Raw genomic sequence first — 16,269 nt, forward strand, 5'->3', positions numbered from 1 at the left:
TCCAGAGAAGCCTTTGTTTATCATAGCCCCTATTGACAATGACATCACGAGCTAGAAACCCAGTGTTCCCACAAGCAACAGAGGAAGATGACATTTAACCTAGCATATCCTATTTCCCCAGCTTTAAAATATTAAAGCTAATAATAGGATAATAATAATAATAAAACCAAGGCGTGGCATGTTATTCTGGTCACGTATAAGATGAATGTACCATGTGTACTATGTATCATCTTGTTACTGGCAAGACCTCGGTTCTTGTCTTCTTGAGGGAGAGATTTTAGTCAAGAGACCAAGCGCCGCGAAGCCAGCAGGGTTTTGGCCTCAGCACGAGCACACTCTGAACAGTGCGACCGCAAAGGGCTTAGTCTAGAAGAGGCCGCAGCAGAGCCCAGGCTGGGCTGCTTGGCTCACCGGGAAGTCAGAAGAGAGGGGGCCTTGGAGACGGCTCCAGGGATTAACCTGGGATGAGCTGCCACTGCCCACTGCTCCCCTGATTGCAAGCCTCGTGGGGTCCCTTAGAGTTTAAGACATGCACGCCTGTTTGGGGGGCGGGGGAGGGAAAGCACACCCTGGGTCCTTCGTCCTAGGGTTCTTATTTCTCTCTCGCAAGCAGGAATCTTAGGGGGGTGGGTCTCAGGGGAGGGTCTCAACAGAATATTTATCAGCTTCCCAAGTGCGTCCTTTCAGGACTGTGGTCTCCAGCGATTGGTCAGTCGGGGGAATCAGCAGCCATGGGGCTGTGTGTCTGGTTTTGCTGATTTTCTGGTCCTGGAGCTGAAACGCAACTGAGGCCTAGATATGATCCTTAGGGAGGAAAAATTGAGGGGTTTCAACTGCATGACCAGCACTATGCTAGGGGAGGAAAGGTCACCCCGGGGCTGAGGTCCTTGTTTTCCCAGTTTTGCCTGCTGTTAGTGACCCGGGGCTTTCTGCCCTGGCGACCTTCTGCACTTGGCCGTTCCTGCTCTGCGCACATCTGTCAGACAACTGCCTGCAACAATCTTAGGAAGCATATTAACATTAAATATGCTCACTATATGACTAGTGCAGTATTTTGATTGCTAACAATATCATACTGTGATCATTTGTGTAAAGTATAGAACTTCATAGTTTTCAAAGAGGTTTCACACTTATTTCATTGTTTAAGCCTCTTTAAAACCCTATTAGGTAACCCTGGCTGGTGTGGCTCAGTGGATTGAGCACCAGCCTGTGAACCGAAGGGTCATCAGTTCAATTCCCAGTCAGGGCACATGCCCTGGGTTGCAGGCCAGGTCTCCAGTTGGGAGTTTGCAAGAGGTAACCACACATTGATGTTTCTCTCCCTTTCTTTCTCCCTCCCTTCCCCTCTCTCTAAAAATGAATAAATAAATTTTTTTTAAAAGATTGATTTATTTTTTAAAATGTAAAAAAAAAAACCTGAGGGGTAGATAAGGCAGGTAGTGTCCATAAATGAGGCCTAGGGGGGCTTCTTGAAGTTGCCTAGCTAATTGGTGTTGCTGGGAGAATGAAGCCCAGAGCCCAGACTCCCAAGACCCTACCTGATCAGCTTCTCATGGAATCTGTGAATTTCTGAAAAGCTTGCTGTAACTCGTAAGGAGAGCCAGGGTTCCTCCCCTGGGGTTGGGTAGGTGCCAGTCCCTGCAGTCATTAAGGCCTGTTTGCCATTCTGTGTTTTTCTGTTCTCTCAAACACTCCAGAGTGCTTCCCAGGCTCATTAGTCGCCCTAGGCTTTTAGGCTTTTTGTTGAGACAATGAAAGCCTGAGTAGAAAATTTCTGCAAATCCGCTCTGGTCTTTCCCAGAAGGGGCCCCGGGGGTGGTGTCCACATGCAGTTGGTTTTGTGCTTCCTGTCTCTCTGGGCGGGTGGGGGGGGGGGGCGCCCTGGGCCTGGGGGGAGGATCCAGGGTGGAGAAGGAAAGGGTCTGAGCGCAAAGGCACTGCTCTTCCCCCCCTGAACAGACCCCCGACCAGTGCTGACCCCCCCCCCCCGCCCCCGTGTAGGCTCCCCAAGATCCCAGAGCGCGCAGGTGGAGATGACTGTGCCTTCACACCGCCCCTTTGTGCGCCTCCGCCTGCTGCTCTTGGCCGGCCTCGGGGGGGCTTCAGCGGTGGCTTCCCACAGCCCGTGCCCCGCGGGGCCACCCCCTGAGCGTCCTTTCTCCCCTCTGCTCCATCAACACCCGCTCCACAGTTTCCCCAGGGGCTGCCTTGTGTGCACGTAGCACCGGAATGAGAACCAAGGCATGGCCTCTCAGTGCTACCCCAGCCCTGCCCCTCCCGGAGGCTCTGGGGCTCGGGCAGGAAGACGAGGCCGCGGACAGGATGGAACTCATAAGATGCTAAAGAGCAGAGACAGAAACAGACAAAACACCCAAGCTGGCCTTGTTACTGTTCCCCTCCTTCAGTGGGCTGTCCTGGACCTGGAAAACTTCTGAGAAAGACCCTCAGGATGCAGGCCTGAGGGATTTGGTCATTCATAACTCTTTAGCTGACGGAGTCCAGGTCTCTCTGATGCTCGGGTGGGCATCTCTAATTCCCCTCCCACCACCTCAGAACGACCACTAACCTCTGGTGAATTTCCCACCTAGTCCAAGCCTTTGTAGAAACCAACGCAAACCCTGTTGTACAATCATGCAAGGCGTGATGATGTTTCAGTCCACAGGGACTGCATAGCCCATGGCAGTCCCATAAGATTATGATGGAGCTGAAAAATTCCTGTCGCCTAGTGACATCGTAGCTGTCCTAGTGTCCCAGCGCGTTGCATTAGTCCCGTGCTCGTGCTGACCCTGGCAAAACACACCGGCAGCGCTACCAGTAGCAGAGACATACAGCACATACCACTGTGTCCAGTACACAATACTTGTTAATGATAGCAAACCGCTGTTACAGGCTTATGTATTTACTATATTATGTTTTATTGCTATTTTAGAATGCACGCTTTCTATATTAAAAAGTTTGCTGTAAAGCAGAACATCCTGTTGGGCTGCCCACAGCCTCATACAGCTCCCGTGTACCGCATCTCTTGATTACATCATTTTCTCCTGTGCTTGATTCAATCTCGCGTTTTGATCATCTCAGCCCCTAAGCTACAAAATCACCGCTCATGTTGCCGGTAAGAGGCCGTGTGGAGTGACTGACCTAGAAACGAAATTAAAAGTGATTTGAGGACTAGGAAGACAGAAACTCGGTGATGGCCACTGCTCCTGCCAGGCACGTCCTGTTTCACCAGAGCCTCGGTCTGGAAGAACAAGAAGCAAGTGAGAGGAGCTGCTAAAGGCTCTGCTCCATGGAAGGCGCGGAGAGGAACAGGAATTTGAGAAGGGGCTATGTCAGACGTGGAGAAGCTGCCAGGGACCTGGATCGAAGACCAGACACAGAAGCATGTCCCTCTCGGCACCGTGAGGAACAGGACCAAAGTAAAAAGTTGGTTTGCGACGTTGAAAGAAAAGGCTGGACCCGACTGCGCTGAGGTGGCTGCTAGCGCGAGGTGACAGAAACAGGTGAAGAGCCACTGTTCACCGTAGTGCGTGAGAGTGCATAGCGAGTGTGTGAGCGCTGATGTGAAAGCGGCTGAACAATTTTTGGAAACTCTAGATCAACTGATGGTGGAGGGAAATTACTTGCTAGAGCAAATAGTCAGTATGGATGAAACCTCCCTATCCTGGAAACAGATGCCTGAATAGATGATCACCCATAAGGAGGCCGAGTCAATGCCAGGTTTCAAGGCTTTGAGGGCAAGGAGAATAGTCTTCCTTGGGGCAATGTTGCCGGCAAATTGCATCCCTCTGTGATGTGGCACAGTGAGAAGCCCAGCTCCTTCAAGCTCATCACTAAGCACACCCTGCCAGTGTAGTACCAGAGCAATAGGAAGTTATGGATGACCCAGCTCCTCTTCCAAGACGCCATCCTGGATTGCTGTGTCAGCTAAATGGAGAGGTATGTTTGGAGAATAACATACCTTTCAAGATTTTGCTTATTGTTGGTAATGCTCCAGGACATCCTCCTTTTACTGATGATCTTCGTCCCAATATCAAAGTATTTCTCCCTCCAAACATTACTTCCTTGATCCAAACAACAGATCGAGGCGTTAACAGCAGCTTTTAAGGCCTCCTGACTGAAGAGGGCTTTTGCCCGGGCTACAACCAAGGAACACCTGAGAAGACACTGATACAATCCTGAAGGGTTACAGCTTCTACAGCTGCATCAAGAACCTTGCTCGGGGTGAGCCGATGTCACCAAGGAGAGGATGAGTGGCATCTAGAAGAAGACACTCAAGAGCTTTGTCCATGACTCAAAGGCTTTTCCGAGGAGGAGGAGGTTGTAAAACCCACCAAGGCTGTGGCTGAGGTGGCCGACGGGCTCACCTGGCTGTGGGTGAGGACGACCTTGGGGAGCTCCGAGAGGTGGTTCCCGAGGAGCCCATTAATGAGGAGTGGTTAGAACTGGAACAGGAACGCATAGCTAAAGAAGCAAGATAAAAGGAACCTATGGGAGAAAAAAACAAAAAAGAACCCCCGAGAAAATAAATAGCGAAGGGCTTAGCAGAAGCTTTTGCAGACCTCAACAGGCTCCTTCAAACATTTGCACCCCAACCCTGAACAGTTTTCACTAACAGAGTGCAAGGTTCGTGGTGCATTATCTGCTTACAAGCCAACCTGGGATGGAAAAAGAAACAAACCAAGCAAACCACCTCAAACATATTTCAGAAAACAGTGACACCCCCTCAAGAAGAGCCTCAGGCCGGTCCTTCAGGAGGTGATTTCAGAGGGAGGCCTCGTTGTCATTGGAGAGGACAGCTCCGTGCGTGTTGTGGACCCTGAAGACCTTCCAGTGGGACAGGATGTGGAGCCAGAAGACATTGACACTGATGATCCTGACCCTACGTAGACCTAGGCTAATGTGTGTGTTTGTGTCTTAACAAAGTTTTTAACAAAGTTTTAAAAGTAAAAAAGTTAAGAATTTAAAAATAGAAAATAGTTATAGAATAACAATGTAAAGAAAATATTTTTGTATAGCTGAACAATGTGTTTGTGTTTTAAGCTAAGTATTATTACAGATGAGTCAAAAAGTTTAAAAGTTCTTAGTTTTTAAAGTCATAAAGTTACAATAAGTGGACGTAAATTTATTGTTGAAGAAATAAAAATATTTTTTTATAAATTTAGTGTAGCCTAAGAGCACAGTGCCCGACAAGTCCACAGTAGTGTCCGGTGACATCTGCGCCTTCCCACCCACTCACCGCTCACCCACTCCCTCACCCAGAGTGACTCCCAGTCCTGCGGGCTCCATTCACGGTCAGTGCCCTGTACAGGTGCACCGTTTTAAAAACCATTTATATTATGTTCTTACTGTCCCTTTTCTATGTTTAGACACACCAATACCATTACGTTACAATTGCCCGCTTTTCAGTACATTAGCATGCTACCCAGGTTTGTAGCCTGGGAGCAACAGGCAGGACCACGTGGCCGAGGGGGGCCGTGAGCTGTGCCGTCTGGGTCCGTGTAGCTGCGCTCTGATGTTGGCCCAGCCAGCTCACCTAATGACGCGGTTCTCAGGACGTGTCCTTGTTCAGTGACACCTGATTATACGACCGTTCTGAAGGCTTGGGATGACCAGCTCTGCTCTCAAGGTACTTGGACAAGCACCTTGGGTGGGCAGTTATCTTGAGGCAACTATAGCCATCTTCTACAGGCAGACTCAGCCGACCTCTAGTCTACAGAATGCTCCAGAAATGCCCGGACAGAGGAGACCCAGTGGGGTTGCTAGAGAACCCCCTCAAAGGATACGGACTGCAGGGCTTGTAAGATTTTTCCATCTTGTTCCTGCAAGGGCGGAGGTGCCTGCTAATTATTTTTAGCCAGTTCACCTATTTTGAACACTATTAATTTCACCAATGGATTAAATAGTTTCTAATATGTATCTATTCAAACATATTTAGTCTAGCATTTATTATGCTAATTAACAAATCCTCTGGTGCTGATTAACAGATTGGCCTTTAGACTGTGGTCTCTTTCAAAGGCTCACCAACTGCCACTGGGCAGTTTATTCCTGATTAGGCAACTCCCCTCTGGTTGGTGTAGGTTAAAATTACCTGACATACATACATTTCACATTCTTAAAACAGAAGCCTTAAAAGTAAATTAGAGAATTGACTTAAAAAATTTATACCAGTTCACTTCAGCCAATGGGACGCCATCTGGTTATATGAATGGGGTGCAGGGACTTGTGACCCCTCCCTGAGCAAGAGCCACTGCAGGAGCAGGGGAAGTGCTCACCACACCTGTTTGTGACTAGAGAACATGACTCAGTAGGAGACGTAGCCACGCTCTGGTGAGTTCCAAACTTTGACTCATTTGTAACTAGAGAAGTTTCTAAAATATCTCAAGGAGAAGTACAAAATCCCTTGGTTGTCTGGAAATACATCCAGACCCACCCTTTTCCCTTCCCGGAGGCAGCAAGGCCCACGCGAGGGGTGGCCCTGCCCCACAACCGCCCACCGTTGGGCCTGATCCTATATACTGACTCGGTTTGTCTTCCCTCCAGGGGTCGGTGATGGGGGCAACGAGCTTGGGATGGGCAAAGTCAAGGAGGCCGTGAAGACCCACATACGAAATGGGGATGTCATCGCCTGTGACGTGGCGGCCGACTTCGCTGTCATTGCCGGTGAGTGCTTAGAGGACTGGCCAGGTGGGCCTGGCGGCCCAGGTGGGGGGACCTGCCGTGGAGCCTGTCCAGCCAGAAGCTTGTTATCCCCAAAATACAAAGAACTCTGAAAACTTCACAATAAGAAAACAAACAGCCCAATTAAAAAACAGGCTAAACACCTGAAACAGACACCCAGCAAATATGTAGAGATGGCGAGTATCTGAAAAGATGTCCAATGACCTATGTCTCTGGCATCCACTCTCGATTAGCTTCCCAGCGGGATGCCCAGAAGAGGAAGAAGAAAGCCTTGGGCCCCCCGAGTTGCCTGCTGTTGGCAGATCCATTAACTGCTGATCTCCTTCATCCTGGGGCCTGGGATCCGAGGGGAAGCGAGCCTCCAGAGAGGTCGCCAGGATCCCTCAAGTTTATCTGCACCCAGAATGTAGGTTCTTTGTATCACCAACCAACCCCCGTGGACTTGGCCAGCTGCGTCCCTGAGCAGTGACTTCAGCAGCAGGTTGAGTCCCCTGAAGAGAGGAGGTGACCCCACTGGACAGTGGGGAGAGGGTTATTTGGAATGAAGGCTTCGGATGAAGGTCTGCAGGTTTGGGGGCTGAGAGAGCTGAACAGGGGCCCCTCCAGTCAGGGCTGGGAGCTGCTGGGACTTCAAGACAGAGAATCGTGTCTGGTCCTTCAGCTCCATGTCAACGAGGAAGACCAAGGGCTCCGGAATGAGGCAGGCAGGCAGATGGTGGCTCCCAGCTCCAAGCCCCACTGTGCTCACCCGTGCAGTGGGTCTCTGTGAGGGTCAGAGGGGGCCTCTGTAAAGTCCCGGGCTGGGCGCTCACAGAGACCTGCTGCTTTTGTAGCAGACGGGGCGCAATAGGCAGACGGGTCTCCCGGGGCAGTGGATCAAGAGGCTCAGCAGCCCTGTCGACTCCGTCCTCCACTCCCGACACCAGGGATGGAGGCAGACCTGGGACAGGTCAGTGAGGTCAGGCGCAGCTTTGGCCGGGCCCGACAGGGTCCACGAGCCCACGAGCCCACGGCGCTTTGACCCTAATGGTGTGCCATCCTGTCCTGTTTGGGGCTGCACCCCAAGCCAGCGCAGAGACGGAAGTGTACAGTGGGACTGAGGTCACATGGGACCTCCAACAGCAGGACCCCTGCACGTGGGCGCAAGTCCAGCCCCCTTTCCTGGCCTTGGGGCCTCTCGGCCTCGTGTCCTTGACCCCCACTATGTACCCCATATTCCAGCGATGCATGGCACCATCATTGCTCAAATACTGCATGGGTCTAATCTTTTTCCATTGGAAAGATGATATAACAACCACACTATAGACATTGTCAAAAGGCAGGTAGTGACAGGTGATGGCAGGGGGCGAAAATCTCACCATGACACCATCAGCATTTTTAGTCCTGCATGTCAGCTTCTAATCCTCACGCTCAGTACACACCCATTTTATGTCATTTCTGCCTGGTTAACCTGCATTTCCGACACTTCTCTTTCCCTGTTACATTACTTCCCAAATACTTTTTTAAAAAAATAATTTATTTATTTGTTTATTTATTTTATTTTTAGAGAGAGGGAAAAGGAGAAAGAGAGGGAGAGAAACATCACTGTGTGGTTGCCTCTCACTCGTGCCCCCAACTGGGGACCTGACACGCAACCTAGTCATGTGCCCTGACTGGGAATCGAACCAGCGACACTTGGCTCACAGGCCGCTGCTCAATCCACCCAAATACGTTTTTATTTTCCACACTTGCATGGAGGTAGAGTATGGGCTCAGCAGTTGCATAAAAATATGGATATACTTAACACTACTAAGCTGTCTGCCTGAAAATGTGTAACATGGTCCACTCTATGTTATGTGGGGTTTTTTTTTGTTTTTTTTACTATAATTTACAATTTAAAAAAAATTTTTTTTTTTTTTTAAAGAGTATGGACTCTGGAGGCAACGGCCTGAGTTCACATCTCAGGTCCATCACTTACGAGCTGTGTGACCTTAGGCAAGTGACTTAACCCCTCCGTGTCTGTTCATCATCTTTATAAATGAAGATAGTAATACAGTATTCCCCCACTTATCGCGGGTATTACGTTCTAGACCCCCCTGCAATAGGTGAAAATCCATAAAGTAGGAACCTTACATTTCTTTTAGTATTTATATATATTTTAAGGCTTTATAAACCCTTCCCACACACTTATAAACCATTCCCAGTACCTTATTAACCTTTCTCACTCCCTTATTAACCTTTTCCACACTTTCATAAACACTACTTATGTTCTTAAACACATTCTACACTCTTAAACCTACGTAACTTTAACAACATACGTATACAGTACCGCAAAATCCCATGTGTAGCGAAAATTCTGTGATAAATAATTAAATATAATATTTTTAAAAATCTCGCAATACAGTGAGGCCGCAATAAATGAACCATGATATAGAGAGGGGCTGCTGTAATACCTATACCTCACAGGCCTATTGTAAGGACTCCGGGAGCGAATCCATGTAAGGCATTAGAACAGTGCCACGCATTACAAGTATTCAATCAAAACAAGTTCCTCTCTTCCATGGACTATAGGAGGCCATCGATGACAAGAATTACCATTGTGTTACGTACCACTAACAAAGGAAAACACTGCCATTTATAAGCATAGGATAGTAATGACTATAAGAGGCATCTCAATTTCAGAGATGTAAACGTAAAAAAAGTGCATCTGAGAATCAGTGGAATATGGTCTTATTTTCATGTGATCTTCACCAGTCATATTCTGATATATGCCTTGTATTTTCATGCCACGTGCCTTTATACTCAGTGGGTATTTGGATTTTTCCTACCTTCGCACTTCCTCTAGCAAATTCTACCCAGCCTACAAGGCCCATATTAAACAACCCTTTTCTCTAAATCAGATAGAACGAGTGCCCCTTCTCAGTGCTCCCATAATCCTTTGTGAACATCTCATTCACAGATTGTGCCACCCTGGGGTCGGCTGTGCACACGGTCCCTGATTGGAAGGTCCTCTTTCCTTTTTGATCCTCTTGCACCTAGATCTTAGCAGGTCCTGAATCAATCCTTCTTCAACCGAGTGGAGAGCTAACTCAAGTGGGTTTCAGAGAAGAGCCAATGAGGTAGTCCCCAAAATGGGAAATAGCCCTCTGCAGCTGGCTGACCAAAGAGGAAGGAAGTGGGGCTGACTTGGGTGCCATCTTCAAGCACAGGAAGAGGTGCTACAGCACAGCGTGATGGAGCTGGTACCTGCCCCTCTGAGGACAGGGACAGCCTGAGGTCACAGGATAGCCATACCGCGAGGGAGAGTTCTGGAATGGCTTCCTCTGCTCAGAAACTGAATCATCTTCTCTGAGGGTCGTTAACAGTACATAACCCAGATGGATTAGGGCAGTGGTTCTCAACCTTCCTAATGCCGCGACCATTTAATACAGTTCCTCATGTTGTGGTGACCCCCAACCATAACTAAAGCATAGTGATGAATCACAAAAACAATATGTAACTATATATGTGTTTTCTGATGGTCTTAGGTGACCCCTGTGAAAGGGTTGTTCTACACCCAAAAGGGTTGTGACCCACAGGTTGAGAACCGCTGGTTTAGAGCATTGCTTTGAAACTTTAACTTGAATCAGAATCACGTGGAAGGCTCAGTAAACCTCAGCTTGCTCCCCACTCTCCTGCTGAGTTTCTGATTAAGCAGCTCTGGCCTACAGCCCAAGAATTTGGGTTTCCAGTAACTTCCAGGTTCCACTGGTGCCCCGCCCGGGCCTTGAGACTGTTGCTGGGGTGAGCTCTGACGCTTGGAGGCGGAGTGATGGTGGGTTGCATGAGCTTTCCAGTTCTGGGTTGAAAGCTTTTTTTGTTCCAGGTGTTTCTAACTGGGGAGGCTATGCCTTGGCCTGCGCTCTGTACATCCTGAACTCATGTGAGGTCCATGGACATTACCTGAAGAAGGCAACTGGGCCCTCCAGAGCACCCGGGGAACAGAACTGGACTCAGGCACTCCCATCCATCAATAAGGTAACAGACCCCAACGGCCACTCTGTGGAAGCAACTTTCTCCCTGGGTGAGGGGTAGGCCTGGGGCCCCGAGCTGTAAGCCACAGGCCAACACCTCTGCTGCCTGTCAACAGCCAGCGGCAGAGCCTATCTAAAAGCAAAGGTGTCCCAGCTGGACTGGGTGGGGTGACCTTGGACTTACTCAGGATCCTAAATTATTATGGCAGACCTGATCTCAGTGACCATTTTCCTCCTAGTTTGACATTAGGCAAGTTGCTTAACCTCTCTGAGCCTCATTTCCTTTGTGTGTACAATGGGGGCTAGCAGCATTGTTGGAAGAACTGGATACACAGGCAGACCTCAGAGATATTGTGGGTTCGGGTCTAGACCGCCGCAACAAAGCAGGTTTCGCCATAAAATGAGTCACGACCTTTTTACTGGAGGGTCCTGCCTTCCATTAGCAAAAATGCAACATCTCTGAAGCGCAATAAGGCAAAGTGCAATAAAACGAGGTAGCCTGTAGCTGCAGGTGTTCTTATCATCGTCCCCTTCCAAGGTTTACCATCCAGCCAAGACACTAAAACCTCAAGTGCGACGGGACAATTAGCCACCCCACAACGTGCTAAGGTGGGGGGACTAAGGTGGGAAGACGATCCTGGGGCTGGAGGCTGGAAAGAGTAAACCCAGTAGAAGGGGAGGCACTCCAGAAAGGAGGTGCGGTGAGACCCAGGAGCTGGGGGAGGACCAGCTCAGGGCTGGGGTGGGGCGGAGGAGGGCTTCTGAGCCCAGGATCTGCAAAGCGGGGTCAAGAGTTCTTTGAACCACTTGGCAAGACTATTCCGTACATGGCTCTTTCCGGGCAAGGATCTGTGATTTCAACTGGATTCTCCAAGTAGTGCGGAGTCATTAAAAGCCCCTTGGCAGACGGAGATCATGTTGGCTGGATCCACGAAACCCGCAGCACCCTCCCTGAGGGTCCCATCGAGAAGTGATAGGGAGCCACACCGGGGCCCCGAGCAAGGGCATGGGGCCCCACCGGGGGCTTTTGCGTGAGCTCGTCTGACTGCAGAGCCAGTTGCCTGAAGGGCTGTGTGTGATCAGGGCATTATTCCGCAGTGGACCAGTGGCGAGGGGGGGGCGGGCATCACACACTCATAAGGCAGACGCGTGAGAATTCTGTGACCTCACACAGACGGCGGGAAAATGCAGGAGAGAGGTCAGCCCTGTCCATGGGGCAGCGGTTCTGGCCCCAGCCCCAGAGCCTGAGCCATAGGGAGACTCTGCCACCTTTCACAGGCTCAGCTCCCAGGCTCTCCCTGAGCAGGCCGCACCCCACTGACTGAGTCCAGACCCAACCTACCTCCTCTGGTGCACCCACGGCGGGTGGGGGTGGGCGTTGGGGGTACCTCGGTCTCCAAAGAACACCTTCTGTGGGAAGTTTCCAGAGTAATTTGGATCTTGGGGAAATGGGGCCGAAGCCCTGAGTTTACACCTAAATCCCAGGTCAGAAGTAACTTCACCTGTGAGCTGACAGTTTCACCTGAGGACAAGCAGGGGGCAGGGTGGGCGGCTGGACCGCCTTGAGAAACCATGGAGGGAGCTGGAGTGTTTGCCCCAGAGGAGAGAAGACCTGGGGCCTGAGGCCTCGCACACCCAAACGGCTTCCTGGAGGAGGGGTCAGGCAGAAAGCAGGCTGCAAGGCAGAGGTTACAAGAGCAGATCTGGTTCAATGGATGAAGAGCTTGTTCAAGAGCTGCCCAGCTCCGTGTGGAGGGAACTCTCTGACCCAGGGCCCAGGTCAGGGTGTGGGGAGGGGCTTCCCATGCTGGGTCAGCCTGCACCCTGACCCCAAGGCCTCTCCCAGCCAGTCCAAACCAGCCTCATGCCACTGACGGCTTCCCTTTCCCAGTCTTGTCCCCACAAAGGCATAGAATACTAAATGTTAAAAAAAAAAAAAATTAAACCTTCTGGAAGTCAGGAACCAGGTCCCTTGTATCTGCTTTCCCAACAATCAGCAGAGGGAAACACAGTGCTGGGTAAGTCCTTTCTGGATGGATAGATGGATGGATGGATGGATGCATATGGCTGGGTGGCTGGTGGTTGGCTGGCTGGGTGGGGTGGTGGATGATGGGTAGTGGGTGGGTGGATGAATAGATGGGCAAGTGAATGAATAAAAGCAGTGCTTTTTTTAGTGGTTCTCAAACACTGGAGACATCAGAATCACCTCACAGGTATCTTAGACCACAGAGTGTGGGGCCCACCCCAGGGTTCCCGATTCCGGAGGTCTGAGGCGGGCTGGAGTGTCACTGTCTCTAACAAGTTTCCTGCTGCTGCTGCTGCTGCTGCTGCTGCTGCTGCTGCTGCTGCTGCAGGAACCACAGTTTGAGACCCTGGGATAGAAGAGGGTTGGTTTCCTGTGTCCTGGACAAGGGTTGGTCTGGGGAAGACAATCCAAGAGGCAGGTGGTTCCTGGAAGCAGCGGCTGAGACGGGGCAGGCACCGGGAGCTGTCGCTGCCTCTTTTTTTTTTTTTTTTCTTTTCTTTTCTTTTCTTTTTTTTACATTCTCTTATTCCCTTTTTCCTTCTGCCTGTCTCTCGCTCTGTCTCTCCCTCCTGCCTAAACCTTCCTGGATTGGTCATGTCTCTGTTTACAAACAATGGCAGCTGAGGCCACTAAAGGAAGGTGTCTTGCCCAGCACTAGCCAGCTAAGAGGAAGAGCTGAGGTCTGAGTCTGGGTGCCTCTAACTCCATACTCTCTGGGCTCTTCCCAAGATGGCTCAGAAGGTTCCCAGTTCCTGGTAAAGGCATCGGTTCCTGGTAATGCCAGGCTGCCGTGCGGGAGGGGAGGGGGACGCAGGGCTCTGCAGCAGAAGTGACATTTTCTGGGGAAATGGGCTGATCTAGAGGGACCCAGAGGGCCTTCTGTGCTTTCTTTGCATTTCCTGGATCTGAAGTGGAAAAAGCCACTCAGGGGGCTGCCTCACACATGATTTCTGATTCATGCAGACATGAAAGAATGGACCCAGCCAAACACATTCACACAGCTCAGACACTTAACCCCAGGCATGGAAAATTCTCCTTTCGCGTTTCCACCAAGTCCTTCATAAATGTATTAATAATGCACCACCTTTGTAAAGAAAATAAAGATGAATGTTTTTAAAGCAAAAGTACAAACACATGTTTGCTGAGCCTCTCCTCTGGGTCAGGTCCAGGCTTGCTCTGGGAGACAGTGAGAGGTCAGATGTGGCCCCTGGGTGGGGAACTCAGGGTTCACGGGGGAAACAACACAAGGGGGGATGGAAGTGGGCAGCAGGCTTCTGGGGGGACACAGAGAATGGGCACTTAGCACATTCAGAGAGCTTGAGGAAGGCTGCCTGGAGGAGGTGGCACTCAGTTGGGTCTTAGAGGATGAGCAGGATATAAGTAGCCAGGTGAGGAGGGAGGGAAGGGCCTTCCTGGCAGCAGGAAGGTGCAGGAACATGAGGTGGTGTGGTGTTCAGGAGAATATCGAGAAAAGTCACTCTTTGGGGGTCCCTTAGTCATGGGAGATGTTGGGCAGAGCTGTGGCCTGAGATGGTGATGAAGCTTGATTGGTTAGGGACAGAGGAGTGTCCCTCAACACTGTTCTGTGAGTTGAGCCTCCCATATTTAAGGACAGTTCTTCGGGGTCTGATCATAGCTATAGCAGGAGTGAGCACCATGCTGAGGAGCTCCGGGGGTCACATCCTACCCACCTGGCTGTTGGCCTTGCCCTGGGGTTTTACTTGAGGACAGAACAAATGGCTGGAGAGGATTCCCCATACGTTCTCAGGGCCCAGGAGTCAACTGGTGACACTTTACAGGAGGGACTAAGGATGGATGGATGGATGGAAGGAAGGATGGAGGTCTGCTGGGTGGCTGGCTGGCCAGCTGGATGGATGGGTGGATGAATGGACCCTTGCGTGAGTGGGTAACGGATGGATGAATGATGAGGGGAAACGGGGACATGGCCTCTGGCTTCATCCTGGGCTGCCATTCTCTCCCAGCACTTTTTAAATAACTTTTATGCAGTATAACTGACATAAACCACCAAAATCGTCCCCGTACATGTAGCCATCACTAAGATCACATACAGAACAGTTCCAGCTTCCCAGGAGGCCCCTTTCTCCCACCCCCCTTTGAACAGCAGCATCACTAATCGTGAGTATCAGTCTACTGAGCTCCCAGTGGGAAGCCACAGTGACCAGCCACACATTCAGCCAGAAGCCACCTGGGACCTCTTTCCCCATCCACGGTCACAAGGCCCCAGGCCCTGTCCACTCTGCCTCACTTCTGTCCTTTGTCCCTCCTCTCCTGTTCCACTGCCTCAGCTTGAATTGGGGTAGCAGCCTCCAGGCGTTCTGCCTCCCGCCATGCCCTGGTCAGTGCTCTTCCCTGCCCCCACCCTGACTGCCTGCCCCCCTGGAAGGTGGTGATTCCTGGGAAATTAGCAGGCAGGCTGTTGGCCCAGCTGATCCCTGGGGCCCTTGGAGGCTGAGTGCCAGCCAGTTCCTGTTGCCTGATTATGTGCACCCTGAGGACCCCAAGGGCCCAGCCGGTGGTCTGAAGGAAGGATAGGATGGGGGTGTTGAGGGGAGGCAGGCAGAGTGCTGGGAGGAAATGGCCCAATGCTTCCAGAAGCACTCCCCCATAAAGGGAGGATGTGAGCCAGTGGAGAAGAGAAAAGGGAATGAAGCCCAAACAAAGGGCGGAAAATGCCATTCTTGGCTGGGCATCCCTGGGGGTGGGGGTGGGGGGGCTGGTGGACAGACAGCCCTCTGGAAGTGCTCTTGGGCCTCCCTTCCACCTTGGGGCCCAGGGCAGAACGGAAATGCAGGCTCTCCCGCCAGCTGAGCGAAGAGACACTTCCCAGTGACATTTGCCAACTCTTTCTCCGTTGTTTTGACAAGTTTTCAGCAATGAGGGCTCCTCATCACCCCTCATCTTGCTCATTTCTGCTCTTTGGTCAGTTGTGGTCCTGGCTGCCCATCCTCCTGAAAGTTCTTTGAGTCGCTCCTGTGATGGGGGTTGGGTGCCCTGCTTGTGCTGTGGTCCCCGTGGACTGTGCCTGCCTGAGCACTCAGCTGGACTGGGAGCCCCTGGGGGCAGGGACTGTGCCTCGGTCACCACTGTGTCACTGGCTCAGGGCCTGGCACATAGCAGGTGCTCAATAAAACTTCGATTGGTGACTGAACGAATCAGCAATGCCTGAGCAGGAAGGTGGGAGGCCTTGTCAGATCTGTCACACCTTCCTGTTCTCGATTCCTTGGTCCCCTGCTCTCAGCCCCTCCTTATTTTGGTGGAGGAGGAAGAGGGGGAGGATGTGTTTGACTTCTTCCCCGCAGGCACTGTCCTCTCTCCTTTTACCTTCCTCTGGGGGACTGGAGCTATTCAGCCGGGACAGACACATTAGTGGCTTAGACAAGTGGAGGGGGAGAGGCGGAGGGGAATCACATCACTGAAGAAAGCTCTGGGCTGAAGACCAGGGACCCAGCCCTGCCAATAATAATCCACCTCATTTCATGAGCACCCACTGTGTGCCACGGACCATGCTAGGTGCTTTGCTTATATTGGTTTAGCTCAGTGGATTGAGCGTCG

The 16,269-nt window shown here is 51.0% G+C and overlaps 1 protein-coding gene across 6 annotated transcripts in view; it reads left to right on the top strand.

The window, feature by feature from the left end:
• DGLUCY (D-glutamate cyclase) overlaps positions 1–16,269 on the top strand; it is a 62,411-nt gene that overhangs the window by 44,276 nt on the left and 1,866 nt on the right. For all 6 annotated transcript variants that reach the window (XM_090271299.1, XM_090271303.1, XM_090271301.1 and 3 more), the window contains exons 11-12: positions 6,541–6,660; positions 10,523–10,674. In XM_090271299.1, the coding sequence (XP_090127425.1) occupies positions 6,541–6,660; positions 10,523–10,674 (272 nt within the window). The remainder of the gene's footprint in view (positions 1–6,540; positions 6,661–10,522; positions 10,675–16,269) is intronic.

Source organism: Furipterus horrens, unplaced genomic scaffold, assembly GCF_987537825.1.
Source record: "Furipterus horrens unplaced genomic scaffold, mFurHor1.1.pri manual_scaffold_3, whole genome shotgun sequence".
Classification (NCBI taxonomy): Eukaryota; Metazoa; Chordata; class Mammalia; order Chiroptera; family Furipteridae; genus Furipterus; species Furipterus horrens.